The 22,501-nt window shown below is 39.4% G+C and overlaps 1 protein-coding gene across 18 annotated transcripts in view; it reads right to left on the bottom strand.

Annotated features, from left to right (window-relative positions):
• APBB2 (amyloid beta precursor protein binding family B member 2) overlaps positions 1-22,501 on the bottom strand; it is a 166,852-nt gene that overhangs the window by 60,984 nt on the left and 83,367 nt on the right. For 15 of the 18 annotated variants that reach the window (XM_090139517.1, XM_090139522.1, XM_090139518.1 and 12 more), the window contains one exon: positions 2,474-2,682. In XM_090139517.1, the coding sequence (XP_089995643.1) occupies positions 2,474-2,682 (209 nt within the window). The remainder of the gene's footprint in view (positions 1-2,473; positions 2,683-22,501) is intronic. The other 3 variants (XM_090139526.1, XM_090139528.1, XM_090139523.1) reach the window with 1 other exon arrangement.

Genomic DNA, 22,501 nt, shown 5'->3' with positions numbered 1-22,501 from the left:
CTATATGTTTGACTAACCTAAAAGCTGGAATAGCCCAAACAAACTCAAGACTAGCACTTGATGCTTCACAAACAAGTGATAAAATAATTGTTATGGAGTGACAAAAGCCTATTAGGAGAAATAAGAAATGCTACCCACACCAATTTTCAATCCTAGATTGCCCTTTCATCCATCAAAAAGGTTTTCAGAAGAAAACAATACAAATTCCTGCCCATAGGGTTGAACTAAGGCAGCCCTCCAAGCCAGATCAGTTTGGATGCCTGTACTCCGAGCAGCCCTATGGGAACCAGCAGTACACAGCTCAAAAGTGCTCCAGCCTCAAACTGGAACCTGTCCACCACAACCACTGCTGCCAATGGCAGCACCAGGATACAGATGTTTGGGAGCCTCATTCTAGATCAAATTCCACATCTTTTGTCTCAGACTGACAGAAACAGATTTCCAAATTAATTCTATCAATGTGCTGGTATTTATTGCAGTGCTATCTTAGTAATGATAGTAAAAAAAAAATCAGTATTATTTAAATAGTAGCATGTTAGAAGCTTATCGGTGAACATAGAAACCTTCAAGAGATGAATTCTTCAGCTTACATCTACAATTAAAAAAGGCATATAATATTAACATACTAATATAAGTATCAGGAACTTGCTTATTTTCTATATAATCTTTTAAGATACAGTATATTGTACTGATCCTGCCATAGAAATGCATATGTTGACTGGATCAAATTCTTCAGTGCATTAGCATGTCCACATCAAAATCTAAATGAGTTTAATGTGAGTACTCATATACTCACATATATGGCATTTTAGAATAGCTCAAGCGTCTTATTTTATACATTCACACTGTACTAAAATTGTGCTGCTACAATTATTATCAGTTTAAAGAAACCAAAATTATAAAAGATTAAAGGTACATATGCCACACTACCAGCAGGTCTAACATTTTCATTGCAAAGATATTTTAAACAGAGGTAGAAAAATAATTCAAAAGAATATATGCATTCTCCTTCTGCAATTTACTAACCTAACTGATTTCTGGGTGAAATGAAAGACATCTACAACTTCCCTATTGAAGCCCATATGTTGTCCATATTCTAGAGAAATACTTAATGTTGAAGTTATATCCCTCACTTATACAATCCAGAAATTTGAAGCTGGAAGAATTTGCAGGAATTTATATGGAGCATTTCTGATTTTTTTTCTTATTTTCTACATGATTGATACCAACTGATGTTCTTTCTTCATGAACCTCTCTCAGAAATGATTTCCAGTGTGTTTGGTGAACAGGCACCTTACTGATGTGAACCATAACTAAGATGGTGTGGTCAAGGTTGGCAACCTTATGAGTAGCATTTGTGAACATGTGGGAGCAACCTTTCTGAAATAATTAACAAGAATGTGCATGTTTAAGTCTATACAGGAGTTTCAGGGTCAAAACTGTAACACATATACGAATGTCCTTAATTCCCCTTGCCTTTCACCTAAGTTATTTTGGTGCATGTATCAATAAAGTCAAGAACACAAAAAAATGTCATACCTAAATACATTAAAAAAATAACAACCAAATACTGCCTGATACAAAAATCAAAGCAAGTACAAAGACTTCAATTGATGCCATAAAGCTGTAGACATTCTTCTGGAAAGTCAGAACAAAAAAGGATTATGTTTCAAAATCTGTTATTGTATTAATGGTTCATTCCACAGAAGTCAACTCAACGTTAAAAACCAATGTGATTCCATTTTTGAAGCATGCTCTTCCTTCTCAGTATTTATTTTACATTTCTATGTATACGACATTCAATCAACCTTCTCAACTGTGCCTTCAAGGATTATTTTAAAAGGCATTATCATATATTGCTCTTTCAGCCCATGTAGAAAGAGAGAACATATTTCTTTCTGTTTCTAGTTAAAGACTGACTGCAACACAGTGATCCACTCACGCAGATATTTTGTACTGACAAGATGTTAAGAGGCTTACACTTGAGAATACTTGATATTTATTTAATAGCAACTACCCTGTAAAGCAGCTGGTGTCTCAAATGAATTCTCTGTGTGATACTCCACTCCTACTAGGTGAATCAAAAAGAAGATGCAATTACAAATAGTCTAGCAAAAAGATAGCTATAATGTGCAGAAATTTTATGTACCCATATAATGGAGTAATGCTTCAGCACACACTAGACAACTGCAGTCATTTCACATCAATCACGCACTGACTTATTTATGCGAGATATGATGTTTGATTTCATCCTACACATCCCAAGTTTAGGATGCTTTATGAGGCACAGCCATTAGAAAATACACATGAAAAGTAGGCTATTACAATATATTGTCAACAAGAAGCTATACTTTGGAATAGCTTCAGGCCTCATATTCTAAAGCTTACTTTAGGTAATGTTCAAGCATTTCAAGAAGGTATGTCTTTTTATTTTTTTTAATAGTACACAGCACACATCAGGACAGCATGTTACCTCAGTTTCTGGAGTAGGAGATGGAGTAATGGAACCAAGTGATCCTTTCCTTGAGCCCTGAAGATCTGTTGGAACAGACACGGGACGTTGCCACTGAGTTGTTCCCGTAGGTATGTGCCAGTAGTAGATTCCAGCAATGTCATTGATTTTTTTCCATCCGGGTGGTAAGTCTGGGTCTGTCTGAAATGATTGATCACTCCATATATCTGCTGGGAACAGGAAAAGAAAGAAGGACAGGCAGACAGAAAGACAGGCAGACAGAAAGACAGGCAGACAGAAAGACAGGCAGACAGAAAGACAGGCAGACAGAAAGACAGGCAGACAGAAAGACAGGCAGACAGAAAGACAGGCAGACAGAAAAGAAAATGAATCAATGTTAAAAATATATGAATGTTTTTTTTTTTTTCATAGGTCTTCACCTGATGCAAATAAAGCACAGCAGGTACTACTGTTGTACTGTTCCTATAGACAGGAACACCAAAGAAAAACCTTGACTTACTGATCTCAAAATAAGACGAGAAAGCCTGTGTGGTTTGAATTAGCCTATAAAGAGAGGGAAAACTCAACAAAGATCTATTCCAATATGGCTGTTACCCAATACCACCAGATAAACTAGCTTTTCTAGTAATATTTACTTTAGGTACATTAAAATACAGCATATAGAAATATTTGGAATTGTGGTGTAACCTGTTCTGCTCCCTTCAGCGCACTACTTTCCCTTGTCAACGCATGCTAGCAGAGCATGCATTTCTGCTACTCAAAATCAGCTTATCAAAAGAAAGAAAAAATAACAGAAAAACAGAACCTGCAATGCCTCTACTTGCAACATCCAAAAGACTACTTGCTCAACATAATGCAAATAAAAGAACGTAGTGACCATTTTGCATACAACCCTGGCTGTCAGAAGTAACAGTATTTTGAACTGGTTTTATAATATGGTAGTAAAAAAAAAGCCCAAACTCATCAACAGTGCCAACACAGAGATGAAATGCTGGCTCTGCTGAAAAATCTCTTTTTAACTGAAGAACATGCCAGCAATTCATATCATAATTAGAGACACTCCCAAATTTATATGAAATTACAAATGCGTATAAGAAATGTCACCAGTGGAAAAAAAATACAATACTTTTTAGAAAGGCAGAGGCATCGTCTATGTGAAAAACAGCTGTACTTCAGCAAGGGCAGTTTTCTCCTGGGGAATACATGCTTTCCAGAGGCTGGGAAGAGAGCCAGTGCTCTTTAAAACCTCCCAGCTAGAAGTGCTTTGGAGGTGTCATTATGTTATGTGTTGTTAACCAGCTGCTATACTCCAAGGGCTGTCAACTTGCAATAACCTCCTGGACTGAAGCAGACATGAGGGGCTGACACTGGCATACAAACTGTTCTAGCAAAAAAAGAAAAAAAAAACACTGAAAAGAAAGGAAGCACTGTACCAACGAACAGTGGCCCCATCTATTCCAGCAACTCACTTCCAGCTTTCAGAGACAGGCTTCAAAACACCAACAGTGGACAGTAGATGAATTGCAGAACCAGATGAGTTGGAAAGGACCCTTAATGGCCATCTAGTTCAACTCTGCTGCAACAAACAGGGATACCTACAGCTAGATCAGGTTGATCAGAGCCCTGAACAGCCTGGCCTTAAATGTCTCTAGGGACAGGACATCCACCACCTCTACAGAGAGCCTGTTCCAGAACAACCTGGCCATGGGAAGAAATCCACTCCATCAGAAGCACTGGAGTTTGTTTAGGAAACTGTTATGAAGCTGATATGCTGAGAATTCCACTGTTTTTCCATTAAATTAGTGGAAGATAGTAGAAGGTCAGTTATTTGAAACCGTTGGACAACGTATTTATGGAATATTTTATTTCACTTGTCGTGAAAAAAAAACACAGAAAAAGATAATAGATTAAAACATTTTCCTGATTTATACTGTCAGTTGTTTTATATCTTCCTTCTTCACATCTTTATTGAATTAGAAGTTTATTGTTAGCCCAACTAACATTTCTTAGTAGGTGCTTCAGCACTTCTATTACCTGTTTCTCAATATCTCTCACTTCTGCTGTCCTCATTCGGGCACATGCAAACTCACACACAAATGGAATGATAATTTGATTGACTTTTACACTTTACAGCACAAACCAGGCAACTTTTCACACAATGCCACTCTCAATTCTTAAGTTACTCATTTACAATTTCAGGGCTAATCTGAGAAAGTTCTGCAGAAAAGAAACATAACTTTATCATTACACTTAAGTCCAATAACATCTTTAAGGATCGCAGCCCAATATCATAGATCAGATGCAATCATATAATCAATTAAAAAGATTCCCAAGTATACCTAATATTCACCTCAACATGTCCTCTATAGCCTCCCCTGCATTCACCTACATAGATCCTGACTCTAAGCTCTTATAAGTCCTGAAGTGGATTCATATTTGTACAACGCCTTGGGTTGGAAGGGATCTTAAAGATATCCAGTTCCAATCCCCCTTCCCCTCTGTGCACAGGGTTACCACTCACTATTTCTGGTTGCCCAGCTTGCGTCAAGCTTTTTGTCCAACAGGACCCCCTAGTCCTAGTCCTTAGGGCTGCTCTCAATGAGTTCCTGTCCCAGTTCCTACACGTATCTGGGATTGTTCCAACAACCTGGCCCATTTTTATTTTCAAGTCAAACAACTTACCTGCACTTTTCCCAACCAGGTAAAAAGAAAACAAAACTTTCAATACCTTAACTGCATCACGCAAAATACTGGTATGTACAAAGATTAATTATCTCAGTACCACAGTGCAGTATGCACAGCACAAGACCAAATACACATGAGTAAGTTTAAATAAGTGGTTCATGAATTCCAAAATATCACAATAATGCTAGTGTTCATAAAATATACACATTGGGCCTTTCAGTATATGCTGGCACAAAAAAATGATAAGCCTTTATTACATAATAAGGAACAGTTTCACATTAGTTCAGGTTTATATAGCTTACAGTATTAAACAACCATACCTCAACAGCGCCGTGACATGAAATGTCACTGTACTCACTTTAAGAAGATATACACTGCTTCTCTCCTTGTCATATAAACATACATATGTATGCACATGTATTTACATATGCTGTTTGTGAAGTGCTATGATGTGGCTGAATTATTTCTTTTAAACAAATCAACCAAAGATGCAGAGGAAACAACACAATTATTTATTGCAACAACATACTACCAGAAATACCTAAACTGAAGTAACCTTGAAGTATAACTGTACAAAACTAGCAGCAGAGGAAAACTGTCAATCCAGAGACTAAAAACAACAATATTTGTGTAACATTTAGCCAGAATATAATAAATTCGCTTGTGCATGAATAAACACTTGGAAAGAAATCAGGTAAAACAGCTGGGTGCATTCTGGGGTAAGAAAATATCACCTGGCTGAGTACTAGTTATTTACTAGAAAAATTATCCACTAACAAAAAGACATACAAAAACATGCTTACATATGTTCTCAGATAAAACACAGAGTTAAATTTAATCATCAACTGATTAATGCAGCTGAACAGGAAGAAGCCAGATCACACTGGAACATCAGTTACTGAACTAGCCAATTAAGGAAACAAAAGTCAGCTGTGCAAACCTACTTGAAATAAATGCAACCTTGTCCCACCTACAACTAATTTGCAAACACACCTCAAGATCACACAGGGCTAACCCGCTCACAGGCTGTGACTTCCTACCAGCGCAGACTGGAAAACCAACCTAGCTTGCCCTCTTCTGTAATAGGTGAAAGCATTCACCATGCTCATGGAAGGTAATGACCCATCACAAGATACAGAACACAAGGAAGATGTAAGTAAAAGCCAACGTACGAAATCTGACAGGATAGATGAATGCTCTGCAGCAGAGACATACTACAGGAGACAAATTTTCTTTATTTGACTATAGAATGATGGGTAGTAAAATAATTTTCCTTTGAATTCCGAAGATCTTGCTAAACAGTATGATACCGAGTCAAAATGTCTACTTGTCATACAGTCCACAGTAATAACAGCCTCTTAACAGAGCAGAGTCCAGAGGGAAAAAAAAAAATAGGGCCACACTGACACTCTGTTAAATTCAACAGTCTTTTCAGTTTTAATCTTCTGAAAAAAGGGCTCAGCCACAACATGCGGGAGAAAGGAAGCAGGTATCTGTACTGTTGATGTCTGTTCTGTTGATGTAGCATCCTACGACCTATGTGCAACAAAACCAAACGATTTATGACCATTAGGAACCTTTCTGCTATACCTCCCTAGTCAAACCCAGAGGTGAAGTTCTACACTGCAACTCACAGTCTTTTCTATGCTTTTCACTGATTTGCAGATGAAAGGTTTTGTTTTGACTTCATACACCAATAATTGCAGGCTGCTGGTGCAGCATTGTGTGATATCCTGATGACTTGTGCTTTCCAAAAGGCAGATGTGAGGCTATGCCAGGTGGACATATGCCCCTAGAAAGAATCATAGTGAAACTAATAACTGCCAACTACTGTGCAAAAGAAGCATGTCAAACAGAATCAGAAGCCAAAAGCACATGTATGCTGTAAGAAACAGGATCACATTCTTATATTCTGTTTTTGGAAATGAACCACCACCAAGTTCTCTTTGAAGTGATGACAGACAAAATGCTAGGGACAGAGTGGTCAGTGCCTCTCCACTGAAGTCCTTGAGCATGGCTTTTTTTGTTTGTTTGTTTTTCTAAAGATTCATTTCTGTAAGCATAATTTCTTGTACTTGGAAGCAGCTGATGATGTAAATGCAGTTTCTAGATGATGCAAATGCAGCTTAATTGGAATTGTAGAAGTGTCTGGTCTTCAGTCCCTCTTTTCAGCAAAGAAGGGCTCCTTTCACTGTGTGGTGGCTGAATGACCAAGTGAGACCATTTTCCTGCAAGACTCAACAATACTTCTAAGCACTTGATCCAAATTATCTAAATAGGTTAGGAAAGAAAATACTCATTCTGTACAAAGATGAGAGATCTCACTTTTCTCCTTTCAGAAAGTAGTTACTTCTCATTTACCTCTCTCAGTTCTTAGGACTTTTTTTATACCTGTTCTACCTATAACGATTTTCAAAAGAAAAGAGATACCATCCAAATGGTATTGGATGAAGCAGGATTGGATCTAGACTTTGATTATCTACCACACTGAAATGTTAGAGTGTTCGGTGTTCAGGCTGGGAGCACAATGGTCCAACCTGGGACATATTCAGAGTTCTCCAAATCTACAAAAAATAGTCTGGCCAAAACTAAATTCAGAAATCCGTTTTTCAGTCTCTGGCTCTTCCATTGCTCACATTCCAGCAGCTGGTACATACAGTGTCAACAAAGAAATTAAAAACAAACAAACAAAAAAACCAACAGCATAGCCTCACTAGTAAAGTAAAAGTTTCTAACGGCAAAATCGCAAGGAAAGGGATGGTGACAGGATCCAACAGCATGTTGTTAGCAGTGTTCTGGCAGCAATGGAAAGCAACTAGCTTAAAATTTGATGGCATTTTTCATTGCTGGCGTGAAAGCACCAGGAGACTGCTGGCTGACAACAGAATATGCATGTTGCAGATGCTATATTTCTGGGCACAATAGATAGGAACTGGGAAGAGAAGGGGATAAAGAGGTTTTATTAAAAATGAAAGAGGTGGAGGAAAGCATCTCTTACTCTTCAGAACTTCCAAGATACTGAAATAAAAATGTTTTCCTTCTATCTCCCACACCTAAAAAAAAAAATCAAACTAAAGGGAAAGAAAAGACCTGAAATGAAATCTTCTCGAAGATCCCACTGATTTGGGCTCTTACCCTAGAGGGTGCACATTACTCCCTCCAACCTACCCTCATATGCCCACTAAACATCAAGAAAGACCTAAGAAAGGAAAGGAAGATATGTTGTGCTAATGAATGAAGGCAAAGATAAATGAGCATTCTCTATGAAACAGCAAAACAGTAAGAACATAGACCCTGAATATAACATTTATTGCCTGAAGTGGGCTCAGTGTGCAAATATAGGCTGCTCAGGAAAATACACTCAAAAGACAAATTTTCTTCTCACTATGTTCTATAGCATAACTGACAATACCACTCGCCCTCGTAATTCACAGTAATGATGGCCAGCAGGTAGCCTCTCCCAAGCTTCTTGCAGTGATGCTATCTCAGACATAAGCGCAGCAAAAACGCAAGTCACTAGGACAAATAGTTATAAATCAGAAAAACTCATCTAATTTGGGGAACATTACTCAACAAGGAGTGACAAACAGCAGAAGCTGGTCATTTGGTGCAATCTTTCCTTGCAGCATGCAACGGGTTGTCATGCCAACCCAGTCCTCCTCATCAAACTGCTGAACCAGTTGCTTGCATTTTGGGAACTCAGAAGAGGAAGATTTCCAAACAGGTTCCAGGACGAAGTGCTGAAATGCAGGACTTACAGATGTGCCTGCAATCAGGCACAATCTGTGCCAAGATGAACTGCCATTTTGACCACCGGCAACATAAACCATAATTAGAAGAGCCTGACAACTTAAAAATCCTAAAGAAGCTCAGGATTAAGCACCTGTGCTATTCTTTCCTTCTTTAAAATATGGTGTGGTCTTTTTCCTGCTATTTGAGTTCTTACAGGCATACAGGGACTTCAAGCAGACATGACTAATCTCAAGGAAGAGAGGAAAGCAGATTAGTCAACATTAAGGGAAAGAAAAACAAAACAACACAAAACATTCAACCCATTTGTTTCCATGCCCTGGTATCTTCTCCCTACCAAAGGGAGAAGAACTACCAAAACCCTGATGCAAGAACCAAAGAACTAGCACAGTAACAGAAGAAAACCAAGGGCCTTGGGAGAAGAAAGCTTTGGTGTCCTTTAAGTATTGATTGATGGTGGCTCTAGTGAGCATCCAGGACAGCCCTGCCTGTTCTGTGTAAGATGAAGAATTCTGGGGCAATACAGCCAGCAGACCAGAGGTGAAGCTACAAGAAACTAGCTCTTCTGTGCTTGTAATAGTTTTTACTAATAGCAGGGGCAGGAAAAATTACCTCAGAAATGTTGTGAAGAAAGCTCCACATGCTCCATCTAGGAAAACGGGCCCAAATAGGTAAGAAAGGACGAACCCATCTGCTAACTAAAAAATATCCAGCTACAAAACAAGCAGAATCTGACAAAGTGAGGAAATAAGACTTGGAGGTGCCCCAAAGGGCTGCTGTGGGTCAAGGAGATGCTCTGGTAAGGTGCATCCCATCTGGATGGAGGAGAGCACAACAATGACAGCACAGCCCCATGCCTCTGGGGCACCAGGAAATGATGACATGGAGGAAGGAGCACCTCAACAAACGCTGAGTAACAACTACCTGAAGGCACAGTAGTGCCTTCTACACGTTCTACAGCTCTTGCAAAAGCTTTATATAGTGTCACAAGAGATCACTTTCTTTTGATAAATGAGCTGATAAGAGTCAGACAACTGTGAGGGTGTCTGGCTAGGGTGGAATTAATTTCCTATATTTACTGTGAGGGTGACAGAGCACGGGAACAGCCTGCTCAGAGAGACTGCAGAGTGTCCTTCTCTGGAGATATTCAAAACCTGCTAGGATGTTCCTGTACAACCTGCTGTAGGGAACCTGCTTTAGCAGGGAGTTGGACTAGGTGATCTCCAGAGATCCCTTCCAACTCTTGTGATTCTGTGACTCATAGCAGCCCATATGGTACAATATTTAAGGTTTGCATCCAACACAGTGCTGGTAACAGACCTATGCTTCAGCAGTTGCTGAACAGAGCTTGCACAGGGTCAAGGCCTTCTCTGCTTCTCTTGGGATGTAGGCAGCTAGAGACTGGCTGGGCACTGGTCTGCTAGTGGGAGGCGATGAGTGACTGCTTTTGCTTCACTTGTTTCATTGCTTTTCTTAACTTACTAAACTATCTTTATCTTGACTATTCTGCACTCTGCCTTTAAGTCTCTTTCCCATCCTGCTGGGGGGCAAATGAGCAGCTTAGCTGCCAGTCAGGCTCAACCTACTGCTGAGGAACTCAGCACAGTGGCTGAGCCCAGAATCCAGGGAAGAGCAGACAGATACCTCTGCAGTGGGGTAAAAAGTAGACCCAAACAAGAGAGCATCAAACAAATGAATGCCCTGTTAAGAACTTTGTGCTTAAATGAGATACAGCCTCAAACAGCATGCGAAAAAAGAGCACCATTCCCCTTGGAAGATTTCTTCTACATTCTGCAGGAAATCAGAATAATTTGTTTTAGAAAGTTATTCCTGCTAGCAAATATACGTTGTATGTGACCAGCACTATGCATTTCTTGCTTAATTGAAGTACTAGTTCTTTCCACCAGGTGGCAAAAGCTTTTAATTAAAAATAACAATTGTTCAACACAGCAGACTAATATGCTCTAAATTCATGGTAAGCGTGCATGGTGCAGTACACTGAGGCATTCTTCAACACAAAATTTATTCAGATCAATATTTTCTTTCTCATCAACAAACCAGTAGAAGTCATTTTATAAATTAGCTTTCAGGACTAAAGTGATCCAGCAGCATTTTGCATCTGCTTTTCTGATTTTTGCATAGTACCTCTTTTTCCTGTGACATTTGCCATAGGGAGCAAGACTGAAGCATGTGCTCTTTAACTACTTTGTACTGTTTTGGAAGGGTTTTTTTGTCTGATTTAATGACAAAAAATGGATGAGCCATCAGAGCAGGGACTGCAGGACTCATGCAGCTGCCTGCACGTGCACTGCCGCAGCATACTCCATGTGCACAAGAAAAACAATTTGCACAAGAGCCCAGCCTTCCCAATGCAAACCCCTCCCACCCTGAATCCTATCCCAGAAAATTCATGCCTTAGCAACAGCTGCCAATTATTTGGATGAAAAGCAGGGAAAAATAAGTTTGGTGGCTTCTCTAAATGTATGTATTTCTCTACTAAAATACAGAGCCTGACTGTCTGATCAATGCAAATCGATATGTGTCAAGCCACTCACAAAAGAGACTGTTAACTATTTCATCTGGGGCAGTGTGTAAAAATAATCTGGAACAATCAAACCAAACAGCAAGATTCAGACTATAAATGCTGACACAAGAAGCAGTTAAACTCAGATGTCCTGACACAAAGATGCTTGCAGAGCAGAAGGATGCTCTGTGTCAGAGGGACTCTGTGCTGCCAGCACCACCTTCTGCAGCAGTGTTGTGGGGCTACAGGCAGTGCCCGTGTGCAGCACAGAGATGTGCTAGCACCTCAGCAGCCTTGACTCTCCACACAGGAGCCAATGCACCATGAGGCTTCATGTCCATGTAGAAGCCTGTTTTACAAGTACCTGACATTACCAAGCTCAGACCTCCTGACCCACAACTCTGCTCGACTTGGACTGAATGAAGACATGAGGGGTCCTGGGATCTCCCTCAGACCTTCAGCTCTTTGCTGGTGCTACTGAACCAGACACACATCATGAAGGACAGATCTGGGGGGGGGGCATCTCAGTGATCTCTAGAGATCCCTTCCAACCCCTACAATTCTGTGATTCTGTGATTTTATTCCCTTACCTCACAACCATACACCTGCTGTCACGTACTGAAATGACAGAGTCTACTGTGCTGCCACCGATAACAGATTTGTTCTAATGGAGGAATATAAGGAGTTTAAATTTGCTGGCATTAGTGAATCTTTTTAATCTGAATGACAGAAATGGTAAGATAGAGTGTGGAATAAGGAATTCAGAGTCAGCATTTTCTTTTCCCTTCAGAATACAAACTTCAGGAAAAAAAAAAAAACTGCATAAAAAGCAAGGTACCAGGAAGCTGATAATTTTCTTAATGTGAAATATGATGAAACCTACCAAATTCAGGAGGGAACAATGTAGAGAATCAAAGGCAAGACTGCATTGCTCTGGAGAATGTATTGCATAAATACACTTACATAGCCTGAAGATTTAAAGAAGTTCTCATAAGTGGGTTTTGTGCATGTGGTTGGCTAATTAAGAGCCTCTGAAGTTGGCCAGTGGCACAGACATACAATTCCAATGACAGCTTGGCTGAAACTGATCTTTGATAGTTTCATTCACAGCACTGTGCAAATGCACTCAGAAAAATATCTTCTTCTGAATTTAATGATTCAATGAAAACAGAACATAAAATTGAATTACAACTGAGTTACTCTATGAAATTAAATGTTTCACATGGAGAATAAGTAAAACCTCCAAGAAGAGCTGTTTCCTATCTCCTGCACAAGCTCTGCACATCCCTCAGAAAATGTGGATGCATGGCACAGTGTGGCAGCTGTTCTAAAACACCACAAAACCAATGGATTTATCCACACAACAGGAGAGTTTGGAACCCAATTTTAAACACAGTGGGACAGGGGAAGGAAGAGAGGTGTGAGATGCCTGAAACTGCTTGCCAGAGCTATGGCCAAGCTCCCCAAACCCAAATGTAAGATAAAGGCACAAAGACAAACCCATAATTGGCCCTCCCAGCATGTTGAAGCACTGGGTTCCCTTTTGTCCCACACGAAGGGCTGCTCTTCAAACTTAGTCCTCCCTTCTACAGCAAAAGAAGTATTCCTACCACATCCTACCCAATTTAGTACCATCATTAACAGGATTTTAATGATTTATATACTGCATTACTTAGCAACTTTAAGGCTATAGTCAAATGCACATTAGAGAAAACCTGAAAGTTTCCTTTTTTCAACATAGAGTCCAGAAACCCAATGTTCCCACATCTCCTTATTTTATGTATCTATTACTCCAAAGAAAAAGACAGTAGAAGTTATGACAAACATCCTCTCTTAGAATTAGAGAAATATGAACACAGTATAATGCACAAGCACAGGAAGCAGCGCATTACAGACCTCATGGCCTAGAGCTTGTCTAAAACAAACATGTTCTGGAAAAACGCAGGCATACCAGAAGCTAAGGTTCTGCTGAAGCTTCTAAACTCACCTGATTCCAATTATTCCAACTTCAAGACTTTTTTTCTCCTTTTAAACTATAACCTTTCAAAAGGAATTTTGCTTCAGGTGAAGTCTTATTGAGAGATTCAGTCTGGAAAAGAGGCTCAGGGGAGACCTTCCCACTCTCTACAACTGCATGAAAGGAGGTGATGTGGGGGTCAAACTTTTCTCCCAGGTAACAACAATAGGATGAGAAGTAATGGCCTCACGTTGTGCCAGAGGAGGTTCGGGTTGGATATTAGGAAATATTTCTTCTCAGGAAGAATGGCAATGAATTGAAGAGGTTGGCCAGGGAGGTGGTGGAGACACCATCCCTTGAGGTGCTTAAGAACCATGGAGATGTGACACTGGGGGATGTGGGTTAGTAGGCATAGTAAATGATCTGAGAGGTCTTTTTCAACTTTAATGATTCTGTGATTCACATCTCATGGGAGAGGAAAGTATGCTGATAGAGCAAAGGGGCCACGATGGCATAGAGGCTTCTGTAACTATTTCCCATCTCTACATTGTTATAAGCTTTCTATTAAGGCTTTATTCATAACATACAGATCTCTTTGGCATTAATCAAACTCAGAAATGTAAAATGTCTGAAAACACAATCCATCCAGCACAAGTCATTATTTGCATTCTTCTATTACATGTTACCCCAGCTCTAGAATTTTATGTTTATTTGTCATAGGGATGGATTTATGAACATAACTGAAGACAGATTCAGAAATCTAGATTTTAGGAGACAACCAATATTGGTGAAATAACCACTAACAAGAATTAGAAGAAAATTCAAAGATACCTTGCATCACAGACTATCCTGGCAAATTGACCTTAAATAAGCATTAGCCAGAAACAAACCTAACACCCATTAGCCGGAGCCTCATACTGGATAAGCATTTGAAAGGAAAAAAAGACGAATTCTTCAGTTCTGCAGAATCACAACAGAATCTCACTTGCAATTTGCACCTCCTGCTTTCTTATTTCATGTCAAGCATATTATTCAAACAGCTACTTGCTTTGAAAAACTCTGCACAAGCTCTATGTAACGTTGCATGTGCCAGAAACATAAGAACTAAAGTTTTCGTTATTGTGAAACCTGAATCTCCCTCAAACCAAACATTTTCTTTGCAGAAATGTAAATCTGAAAACATACAGTAAAAACAATACACAAAAGTCTCCAGCACATGACATACCTCAAGACATCCAGACTGATAAACAGTATGGAAAAAACATGGCTAACTGTCATCACAAGATGTTACAAACAGTGTAATGTTTTCTAATGCACAGCCTTCAGTTCCCTGGCCACACACATTTCCGAGTCCTGGTTTTTATTAAAGTTCCTTTACTGTTACTTAAAACGCTCATACAAAGTGACAGGCAATCAATTACTTTCTGCTACCCTGGAAGGAACAAGGTCATTGAGAACTCTGAAAATAACAGCTTGACTTTATGTTAGAAACTAAGATCAAGACAGAACCCCTTATATCTGCAGCTTTCACGTGCATTGGCACTACTGTGGGACTAGTGCATGCACGTCCACTCACCCTATTATAAAAATGGATGTAGCTGAACTAGAAGAAGCATGAAAACAGATAACACAAATATAAAAGTGCTTCTTCAGAAGGAGCCATTAAGTGTGGTAGAGCCTGGAGAAAGAGTGAGAAGGGAAGGAGGGATGAACGTCACCGATCTGTACTCACAAAGGGTGTGAAGAAGGCAAGGATGGAAAGGAAATGAACATTCACTGTTATTTACTGCTTCCTATAGCAGTAAAGCAAGGGGCACCTAACAAAATTATCAGAGGGCAATTTTATAACAAAGGGAAGTACTTTTTCATGCATCACATAATTAAATTGTGGAACTCATGGTCACAGGATATTGTGGATGCCAGAAGTACAAATGAGATCGAAAATGATTAAATAAATTCATGTTAGAAAAGTCTATCTATAGCAATTAAAAGATAATGTGAACGACATACCAGGTCTGAAAGCCCCAAACCACCAACTGCTGAAAGAGAAATGATATAAGGAGGAGAACCACTCGCTGTACACTAGCTCAGTTTTTGGTTTTGTTCTGCTCCACCCATAGGTTTTTGCCACTGACTCCCTTAGTAGATTGCTTCCGACAGAACGGCCATCCTTACAAGCTGATGAACTACCCGGTGAGGTACAAAACTGAACTGCAGTCCCTGCAGCCCACAGTTGCAAGCTTGAACTTCGAGTCAGTATAGCAGTGGAAAAGTGGACAGTAGAAATGCAGGAGTTATGGGACTGAATATTATTACCCCTCTATGTTTTTTTAACCTTCAGTTTTCTACTAGCACTTATTTAAAAGGATGATGTTACTACTTTTACACTAAATTGTACGGAACAATTTAATAGATGGACATTTTTTCCACAGGCAAGTACATATGCCTGGTTTAAATATGTTGATAAACAAGAAAAAGACTGTGTCAAATGCCTGGAAGAACAGGCACTATAAGCAGATATGGTCTAGTGGTTATTGCAGAACCCATTGCTTCAGAAATACATTTAGGTGTTTTGGTGGAGAGGGGGAGATTAACTTCACCTATTTCCTCTTACATGACTGCAGCTAATGCCATTAACTGCTTAAAATACAGGCTACTACATAAGACCATTATTATGGTTCAAGAGAGCTACATCAGTAAGTTTTTATAGGATTGCTTCTCATCTTATTTGTGTTTTGCAAAAATTAATAGAAAGGAGATCACAACAACATACTGGATGCAAGATGCAGTTAGGAATTCACTGTTTCTTCACTGATGGTGATTTCCCAGTGAATCCCGTCACCTTCTGAACAGGATTAGCCCAGATAAAAGACCGTGGGCAGCACAACATGCAATCCTGCCATAGTATCTGTACAGCGATAAGCCAAGAGAGAACAGAATTGAAGGCAAAATAACCTCAGTTGCTTGACTTTAAACTGACCCATTTGCAACAGCTTTACCAGAATGAGTCTTTTTTTCTCTTCTAAACTCAGACCACTACATTACCCATCAGTAAATCAAAAACCATGCTCCACAGAAAGCCTTAAGCTTATTACTGCATGAGGTATTACATTTGTTCATCACTGCAGAATTTAAGCTGCAAGGCTTTCAAAATGTTTCCTTTTAAAACACCAAATAATGAACAGAAAAAGAAATACTACTCTTATAAATGTATGTTTACTTTCAGCACTCTGACAGAAATTTTTAGAATTTCATATTGTATCATGATATTTAAGTACCCAACTCCTGAATTTAAGAGAAAAATCTCAAGATAGTCCACCAAAAAAAAAAAAAAGAAAGAAAAATCTCACTAGAAACCGTAGAATCTCCTATGTCTACAAAAAAAAGATGAAAGAATTGAATAAGAATACTACCTTAATGCTAAAAGGTGCACAATGACCTAAATGGACTCTTGTTACTGAAGATGCACACTTTTCATACTACTGCTTGGAGTAAGGGTGTATTTCTTTCAAGGAAAATGTTACAGCTCTGTTTTCATTTTGGTTCCTTGGTGCAAATGGAAACAACCATTCTTATTCACAGTACTAACAAACAGCCTTTATAAATGCAAGATACCTATAAGCATTCTTTTGTAATTAAAAAGAGGATATAAAATAAATGCGCTGTTAATAAAAAGAGCAGCATTTGAGGGAAACAAAACAGACCTGCTTTGCAAAAGCTCGATGTAATCCCTCACCTACAGTAAAGCTGTGTGCCTGAACAGAACCAGGAATTACTATTACTAGGCTGGTTTTGGTGTGTTCTGCAGGGAGTACAGCGTTTATATCAGTGGTAGATTGTCATTTTTTTTTTAAATACTGGTAAATAATTATTATACTGAAGTAAATGAGATTTGGAAGAAGTGGTTGGTCAAACAGCAACTCAATCTACTTCTGGCGGAGACTTCAGAAAGAGCCCTTCCCCCTCCACACTGTTCCTGGGAAACCACTACTCTTTTTGAGTCCCAGCCCATCCATTTGGCAGCTGAAGCTTGTCAAAGATTAAGAAGAATTGCTCCCAGGTTAGGAGAACCTTAACACCCAGAACAGGCAGCTTTGCTCTGGGAGACATTAAGCATGCTGAACTGTGCTCTACTGTTCTCTGGATCAGCTCCTTGAAACTAAAACCTTGTGAAGCTGAAGTGGACAAAAGTCACAGAGGAACAGAGAATGGGGTAAGTTCAATGGAGCAACTACCTACTCCCTACGCAATCATCTTAAGAAACTGCACTTTTCCCTATAAAGCAATCTTGGGGTTAGTTAATCTAAGGGTAGAGGAACTTCCCATAAGGTTAAACACTGGGTATAGTTAATGTATGAAAATCCAGAGTACAGTTATTCAGGAGAACTCCACTCTGATATGGAGTCAAGAGAAATACAGAAAAAATATTTTCTATTAATGATCACACATTCATTTCCATTATTACAAAAGAACCTTATTTCTTATACATACACAGAACAGAATTTTATGAAGCCCAGCACATCCAGTTCTGAGAAAAAAAAATAATGACAAAACCATCCATCCCACCATCCAAAGAGCCCCAGCAAACCACAAATTCTGCATGAGTAACTAAATAAATAAAAATCAAACATCTTATTCTATGCAAGTGGAAGCTCAGTCTTGAAATCTCTGTTCTTCTTATGTATTCCTCCTATTCTTCATGTGCCTTTGTTAAAAAAGTGTTGGTTATGTTTGAACACAGTTAACCAAGGGAAATTTGTGTAGTCAGGAGACTAAAGTTCCTTGGTTGATATGCTGACAGGCTCCAGAGGGGAAAAAAAAAAAAGAAAGAAAAAGGAAGACTCATTATCTCATTATTCTGGTTTAGTTAAGCATGAAGGAAAACAAGGTAATTTAACACAAAATATTACCTCAAAAACCTGCTATGGCTACAGTGTGTGATAAATTATATTGGCTTGCCTACAGGAAAGAATGAGAAGCATTTTTAATTTTTGTTTTATTATTTTCCTAAAACAAAAGCCAACACAGATCACTATTTCTTAATACTCCTCTGGAGTGAATACAGATGAAAACAGAAAGTTGTGTATAGGTTCTTTTAGACCAAAGATCATTCTTCTGACCAAGTTCAACTGATTGATTTAGGACTGGCAAAACCGGTGTCCATTAAAAAGTAACAGCATGTCCAAGATACTAGTCAACGCTCGTTGAGAGATACCAATCAAATACTGGCTGTAAAACACCTCAACTTTCTAACCCCAAAACTTTACTCTATACCATAAGTTGCATTACCTTGAACTGCAGGGAATGTGCAGAGGTGCTGCACTTTATCTAGCCAGATTCCCCTCTGACCCTGGGCTGCATTAAATAAAGCAGCCCCATGGGAGCTATTTGTGACGTGTAAAGGAGAAACAGAAGTCCGTTTCATCATGGATTTTAAACCTATGTAAAAACCTTTAAGTCCTACAGAACACAAGCCTAAAACATCACTTGTCAATTCACTACTTAAATGACAAGCAGCTGGAAACACACCTCTATAGTATTTATCTTGCAACTTAAGCTTTGTCAGGTATCAGCTGATCTTATGTTAAATTTTTATTAACAAATAACTATTCAGCACCTAGAGCTAAGAGACATTATAACCCAGAGCTTTGATTAAGTAGAAGAGAAAGCGTTACTTACAGTTACCAGATGCTCCCATACAGTTCAACATGTACTTATCTGCTACCAGCATCCTTAAAGTTTGCTCTGTACACATCCCAACAGCTTCATATTCTGCTTCTGTGTAGCACCTCCAAATCGGTCTCCAGCTCAAATATGGAAAATACGCTTGCTGCTATGCTTAACCAGACACATACTTAATTAGTCTAACAAGAAACAGTGCTTTGGGTGGGAGAAAAGAAAAGCCACCTCAATCAACTGAAGATAGAAATAATAGAGGAAACACCACATGTTGACCATTTAAATGACTGCGTTTTCTAGTAAGCCAGGAAAACCTGAGAGAGTCTGCTACAGAGAAACTGCAGCAGTGTATGCATTCAGGGTACTCTCTACTGAATTGATTCCAGCTTGCAAGACAGTGATGTATTTTCTGACCGACTCTGCTCAGGAGACAAGCTTTTGAAACAGTACTTTCAGCCCACAAGCACTCAGATATCAATCACATCAAGATTTAATCAGCTCAACTTTGGACCAGAACAGCCCCTCACCCTGCAAACCAACCCTGGTAATATATTTATGGTGGTTTTTTTTCCTTAGTTGCCTGTATAAATGTGCAAAGGAAAGGTTTAAAAAAAATATATGGCAAAGATCCACTCCTTGAGGACAAAATTCTTCTTAAGGCTGATAACCTCCAACTCCCTGAAGGTGCACTGCAGCAATGGTAGAAATTGATTTAGTGAAAAGCTTCTATTAGCGAGAGCACTGTTCTCATCACAGAGTCCCTCCCCTTGCTATAATCAATAATTTAAGCAAAGCCAAGAATCATATCAGCCAAAATGACCAGGGCAACCGACTTTCTTGCCGAGTAAAGGTAAAATTAAATTAAAGTCTGAGTGGGAATATATTCTAATTTAAAAACTAATTTGGGCAATCTGAGTTGTGCATTTATTTTGAGAAGGGGAAGAGAGAAGGGCTCTTCTGTTCATTGCTGAAAACTTCTCAGGTTCACAGAAAGGCCAAAATCCACTTCTAAAACAAGAAAGCAGCTATAGCTTTAGATATAGAGCATCTTATCCTGCAATGCTCACCTGTACACAGACAAGAAACAAATGAACTCCATAGATTTACAACTATTACTTCAGTGCACTGACAGTGCTACTGTACCTACGTTAGTGTATCGCAACCATATCTGAGTTAATAATTGAGGAAGTGTTTAATTTTTAAATTTAACCCTGTAAAATCTCAACTGAAAAGCTAGTAAGAAAGGAGGATGAGTTTAGTTAAATTACAACACTGATTGGGGTAAAAAAAAAAAGTTGCTTCATTAAGACAGTTTCTTGAATAGTTCTGAGACTGTGTACTACATATTGAGTAATAAATTAGTCCAGGATATGAAATGATACAGGTATAACACTAGTAACATAATAAACAGTGGTTAGAAACAATCCCAGTAACATAATATCATATAAAAATGGATTTAAGTTCCAAATGCCCCAGAGACAGCAAGCAGACAGCAAAAATACGTGCCTGAGATGTGGGGCTGTTATCCCCCGCAGCTCGAGGATTTCTCATCTCTGAAGTATCAAGGATAAATCTACCGTGCAAACAGAAGGACACGCTCTGCTAGGCTTTAGAAATCCAGATCTCAGACAGTACAGGAAGCCTTCTTAATGTCATTATCTTGAGTTCTGTGGCATCCTGGTATTGGACATTTACAGCCTAATGTTGAGCGCCCCAGGGCTTCACACATCTTGATATCAAGCAATTGAGTCTTAATTGCAAATGCATGTGCTTTCATTGGATTGCATGAAAAAAGCTTCATGTCCCTTAAGGCAGGGACCAAATACCAATTTTAAGCAAGGGCTGAGTTCAAAACACGTTTTGGACCATCTCTTTATTACCACTGTTTTTGCGTAGCCCCATTTGTCTAATTTAATAAATACCAATACTCCTGCTTCTGATTCCTGGTTTGTCCAGCTTTTCCCAGCTATCGCCAGGCTCTCGTTCACCTCTGCAACTGCAGTAATTCTTTTGCCTTCCCCCCCCCCAACCTTCTCTCATCAGCTTCCAGGCCACATTCTCATCTTTCAGCTTTCTCCTTTCTTCCTTACCCCATAACTCCTCCTCCACCAAGAACAGAGAGAGACAGATCCACCATTGCTACTGGGGCCCAAAGCTGGCATTGCTGTATCAGCTTGGACAATCTCAGGCTCTGACCTGCACTCAACACAGGTTTTACTGGCAGCGAGGCTGGAATTGATTCTGAGTTGGGAGACACAAAATTATACCTACCCCCTGCACTGCAGCACTCTTGAACTTGAATGTGATCAGCTGCATGAGCTTCCATAAAACAGGCACAATGTAATGATGAGGTACTCCTGCTGCATGGCAGTACTATTCCTCTATCACATCTGCTGTAGCGCTAAAGACAAACAAGCACCTAGCCAGATCTGGTGTGCCTGGTCAGCACGCAAAACCCAAGCAGTCCACCTGTTTCTGCTGCCAGCTACTCTCAAACGTTCAGCTTGCCCTAAGGAACAGCAGTCCACAGGCTGAGAGTCCTTCCAAAGGTAAGAACAGGCTTTCCCTCCCTCCCGTATAGATTTTTACACTCATTTCTAAAGCATCAATCAGGTGGATTGAAACTTGGCTCGAGTTCTATGCACCATTAAAAAGTGCTGAGACAGAGATTTGCTGGATCAATTTTGGTCATAATTTGTGATCACTTTCACAACTTTATGAATTGAAAACTCCCCCCCCAAGGAGGGACTGTTAGTCTGCTATTAGTTACTGGTGGATTTTCTTCTGTGCATTTTTCTTAACATCCCTCTGAAAGGGCTATTAGGATCCTGACTTTTCCCATTACCTTCTCTGATTTCCCTTCTTTAGTTTGTTTTCCCCTTTCACTTTGCTTGGTCATGTGTCTGCCTGAAACTCAACTCTTTCCACAGTCTCAGAGGAGACCTGGAAAAGAAACACAACCCTAGGCACAGAAGAACTTCAGCAAGAAAATGCATTCATACCGTAAGAGGACACACAGGTTCTGGGATTACACTTTTGCATTCCTGAAACAACAGAGGCTTGAAAAGCTTCCGAAAATAGTTTATTAAGTATGAGACATTAAGCAGTTCACCTTTTCTAAACTCAAGTTTTCCCTATAGACACTTAGAACAGTCTTCTGCATTGTTAAAAGATACAATAAGCCCTGCTTGAAAAGCATGTTAGGCTATTCCTCAACATTACAAAACAGTGTAAACTACACTACAGAGACACTATGCTACTTTTTAGTGCTCTGAAAATCTTGCAAACTACTCCATAGCTTTCATGCCGGTGGCAATGCAATTCCAGCATTCCCTTTCCTGTGTTGCCTCACCACACACTCTAGCTACACAAGCAATAGTTCATGCCACAACATGAATTCAATTTATACATCTATTTTTATTAGCTGCCCAAA

The sequence above is a fragment of the Phasianus colchicus genome, chromosome 4 (genome assembly GCF_987193195.1).
Source record: "Phasianus colchicus chromosome 4, bPhaCol1.hap1.1, whole genome shotgun sequence".
Classification (NCBI taxonomy): domain Eukaryota; kingdom Metazoa; phylum Chordata; class Aves; order Galliformes; family Phasianidae; genus Phasianus; species Phasianus colchicus.
Note: the sequence above shows the minus strand (reverse complement) of the source record. Positions and strands in the feature narration are given on the sequence as shown.